The 4302-nt window shown below is 56.0% G+C and overlaps 1 protein-coding gene across 1 annotated transcript in view; it reads right to left on the reverse strand.

Moving 5' to 3' along the window:
- The window catches only part of LOC113210968 (RNA-binding protein 25), an 11979-nt gene that overhangs the window by 6122 nt on the left and 1555 nt on the right, over positions 1–4302 (reverse strand). The window contains exons 2-3 of the mRNA XM_052267463.1: positions 3392–3553; positions 1324–1461 (exon numbers count right to left, since the gene is read on the reverse strand). Coding sequence (XP_052123423.1) covers positions 1324–1461; positions 3392–3553 — 300 coding nt within the window. The remainder of the gene's footprint in view (positions 1–1323; positions 1462–3391; positions 3554–4302) is intronic.

The following is a 4302-nucleotide window of genomic DNA, read 5'->3' on the forward strand; positions in this document are numbered from 1 at the left end:
ATACACTCTAAAAAATAATACAGAATTCTGTATCAAATTTGATACAGAATTCTGTATCAGGCTCTTGTGATGTGGAAACATGTAACAGGGGTACAAAATTCTGTAATCTGATCAAAATGTTACAAAATACCGTAAATGTTACTAATTTCTGTAACAGATAGAAGATCAAGTAACGGTAGATACAATTTTCTGTAACCCTGGATACAGAATTATGGAACTTCGTTGGCACGGTCTCCGGGAGCCCCGGTGGCATTACACCGGGTTCCAGCGACCCTCTCCTCAGGTAGCCTGGGTGGCCGCGCGGGTAAAGGCGCGACTTCCTGATCCAAGGGTCTGGGGTTCAACTCCCGGTGCGGCAAGGTACATTACGTAAAAAAAAAATCGAAGGAGTTAAGTCCCCTAGAAAAAAAGAAGAGGGGGAAAGGGAGGAAGAGTAACAAAATGAAGAATTACAATTTTAAAATCCCAAAGATGTTCTGTATCAGGTGATACAGATTTTCGTATCCATGTTACAGATTAAAATCTGTATCAAAAATGATACAAATTTCTGTATCATGTGATATGTAAATTACTGCGTAACAATGTTACAGAATTTTGTATTGATTTTTTTTAGAGTGTACACCGCACACAACACCACACTCTCTCACGCAGAACACGCGCGCACCTATTGCGCCGGCATAAATTCTTTGGGGGGTGTTTGGAAGAAGGGAAGGGGTGAGGATGGGGGGGGGGATACTCCTATTATAATTACAAGTACCCATATGGAATGCATTTTTTTTCTAGAAGCATGATGTCATTAACTTTTAGTATTAATAACAATTGCGAGTGGAAATAATGTCGGGTGTTTACTGCGGGTGTCCGAGCGTGAAAACGAGTGCGCTGTGAACACTGTACACACACACACCGCCACCGTGATGCGCAGGTGAAGCCCTATCCCCCCGGGGGTTGGTTAACTTATCGCGACTCGTCATTGGTCGGCCGTGACCGCCGCCGTGTCCCCCTCGCGGCCCCCCTTGCTCCAATCAGATTGCGGCCGATGCACCGCCGGATCAGATGTCGCGCGCGCGCGCGGCGGTGCCGTTGTCCTGCGGCAGCAAGTACCTCCGCCGTGTGCCCTGCTTTGCCCTCAACGACGGTGCAACGGTAAACGTAATAAAGTGACACGAACAAAAAAAAACTGTTAAATGACAAAACGGCAAAAAGTGTGGATGTAAAAAGGGGACTTCGTAAAAACGGCAACAATTAAGCGAGGATAAAGCGTACGGAAAATGGGAGGGAAAACGATGAAAGTTGATCAAATGTTGAAAAGCTTATGGTACACACCTCGAGCAGCTCGAACCAGTCCTCGAGGCCGTGGGCGGCCCTGAGCAGCACGCGCGGCCTGTCCCTGGTGCTGAGGGCCACCACGCTGTAGCTGCGCCTGTTCACCCACTCCACGGCGTCCAGGTCCACCAGCCGGATCTGCGGGAGGCAGGGACACAGACAACCATTACACGCACGCTCAAAACAAACAGACAAGGGGGACAAACAACACAAATAATGTAATTTTGCGGTAAGAAATAAACTTCGTTCTTTAGATTGAATTATCGCCCATGTTGCGATCAGACCAGAAAGTGCGCCCGTCATTCTGCTGTTACAAATACTACCCAACGTTCATCCAAGGCAAGGTCACATGGCGCCTGTTGGGTAGGCAACATCTCGCCTTTAGCGCACGCGTGTACTGCGGGGCGGCCTACCCTGGGTCTTGCAGGCGCCATACACACTTCTATTCTCACTTTCCAAAGTAATTCGACTTCTTTTTATCAACGTAAACCGCAATTAAATCAGTATATCAAATCCAAACGTTAAATGTGCGATATTTTTTCGGCCGCGAACGTGCCGTTGCACCGGGCCACATCGTGTAGTCCAGGCCGTTTGACTGGAGTCTCCGGCACGAGCGGGCGCCGCATTTGGGCAGCAACGTGACCATTGTCCCCATTTTTTCGCGCCGCCCTAAAGGAGAGCGGCGTGGAGTGGAGCCGGCGCCGCACCGCGCGGGACGATCGCATTGTTCGGGGCGATCGCGTCACGTGATCAGCCAACCTCCCCCTTATCCTGCTTCGGCGGCTTATTAAACCAGCACGGAGGGAGAGAGAGAGAGAGGGAGTGAGTAAGAGAGTGAGTGAGAGAGAGAGAGAGAGAGAGAGAGAGAGAGGGAGAGAGAGAGGGCGGGGCATAGGGAGAGCGAGAGGCATAGGGAGAGAGAGAGGGAGAGAGACAGAGGAAGAGAGCGAGAGAGGGAGAGAGCGAGAGAGGGAGAGAGCGAGAGAGGGAGAGAGCGAGAGAGACAGACAGACAGAGAGGAAGAAAGAGACAGAGAGAGAGAGCGACAGAAGAGAGGCGGTCATTTTCGAACGCGGGACAACGCGGGACAACGCGGCACCAAGCCGAGCAGCGCGCGCGCGCCGTGCCCCGCTGCCCCGGCCGGCGCCGGCCATACAATAGGGGCGGAGCGCGAAGCGGCGTGGAGCGCGGCCCTTGTGCCTTCGGCTTTGCCATCGGGTTGCCTTTGGCACAGCGTGAGAAAGCGGCGGCCCGGCCCGCGGGCTGCTTGGCAGTGCAGCGCTCGCGCGGGCAATTACTGGAAGGAGGGGAGGGGGAGGGGGGCGGGTATGTAAGCACGAGTACGTTTACGCACACGACCCGCGTCTCCCCTCTCTATCCTAGCTGCCTTCGCTGCTGCTGCTGCTGCTCGCCCCGCTGTGTGGACATGGCCTTTTAGAACAAACTATGCGATACGTCTAGTACGACGACGGTTGTTGTATGTCACTTTTCTTGATTGCCATGCAGCAGCGTATCTCGAGCGGGGAGTGGGGTGAACATCATCATCGCAGACTGACTATTTTGACACTCAAAATACTTGTTTCCGCCGGCGGAGAGAGGACGTTTTTGGTCCTCGGTATGGCGAGGCGCCTGCGGCCGCGGGGGGTAGGCCTCCCGCCCAACGCGCGTGCATTGCAGCGCGCAGGTTGCCTACCAGCCGGGCGGTCTCACGGCGGCGGCAACGGGCCGTCCGGCCGGGCAGCCAGCGAGCCGGGATGGGGAGGGAAGGGGGGGACGATTACCGTAGCGCTGGTCCGGCCTCGTCCAGGACGTGCAGTGCATCAAACCGTGCAGCCCGTATGCTCCCCCCCCCCCTTCCCCCCTCCCACGACCTCCTCTGCCATCCATCTGCAGACGGCTGCATCCTTGCAAAACGTCCGGTATGGCGAGCGCGGCCCGCCCGCCCGCCGCCTGCTGGAGGAGCCGAGTGGCGCCTCGTCTGCTGTTCGCGAGGGTGCTGCTGGGAGACTGGCTGCTCTATGCGACATGCTCTGCGCCGTCGCTCTATGCTATGCCCGTATTCGCTCACCTTGAAGATGAAGTGCCCCATCTGCGACAGGCCGTCGCCGGCCGCGCGCCGCTTGAAGCAGTGCAGGTAGTCGCTGGTCAGCACGAAGTAGCGCTCCTTCCAGCGGCTCCACAGGCGCTCGCGCTGCTGCCAGAGGACGCCGCGCTTGATGGCCGGCAGAGCCTGCAAAGAAGGAGGACAAGAGGGCGTCAAGTATAGACAAATACAAAAAACATTTACCACAAAAAATATTTAAAAAAACGGACAGATTAGAAGTACAAAGAAGGTAGGATTTGTATGTGCTCTCTTTTTATTAGAAAGGGAATTTCAAAAACAATCTGATAAACCGGTGCTCTTTGAGAGAAGTGACAGTGTCGGTAGAGATGTCAGCCCGGAGAACAAGAGTGCTGGCATCAGCTGGAGTGAAAGAAGGTGTCGGGGCGCAGGTGGTAGTTATGTCGGCTTTGGACAGGCATTATGATGAGTGATGAGTGTGTGAGGTGCCCGTCAGCTCGCCCCGCCCCGCCCGGCCCCGCCCCGGCCTGCTCGTGCCCAGGCGCTCAAAGGACCCTGCCACTGTGCCCCGCCCCGAGGCCCGGCGCCCTCGCTCGACAGTGAAAGTGAGCAAGTTGTACTACCTCTCGGTGCGCTCCGGCGGGGCAGGGCGGGGCGGGGCGGGGTGGAGAGACAGCGGTGCGCGGCAGCCGGCGGTAGCCGGCGGCCACGGCGGCGGCGACGACGACGGTGGTATTCGACATTGTCAGGGAGGACGACGATCACGGCGACGATAACGGGCGAGCATGAGGAGGCATTATCGCGATAACAATCAGGATAACGACGGACACGGTGGCGGCCGGGAGCACCGCGCAGGGACTGTTATTGCAAAACCACGTCGTTGTCGTCGCCGCCGCGATGGCGTGGCAGGGCGGGGC

The sequence above is a fragment of the Frankliniella occidentalis genome, unplaced genomic scaffold (assembly GCF_000697945.3).
Source record: "Frankliniella occidentalis isolate FOCC.00 unplaced genomic scaffold, Focc_3.1 Scaffold53, whole genome shotgun sequence".
Lineage (NCBI taxonomy): Eukaryota > Metazoa > Arthropoda > Insecta > Thysanoptera > Thripidae > Frankliniella > Frankliniella occidentalis.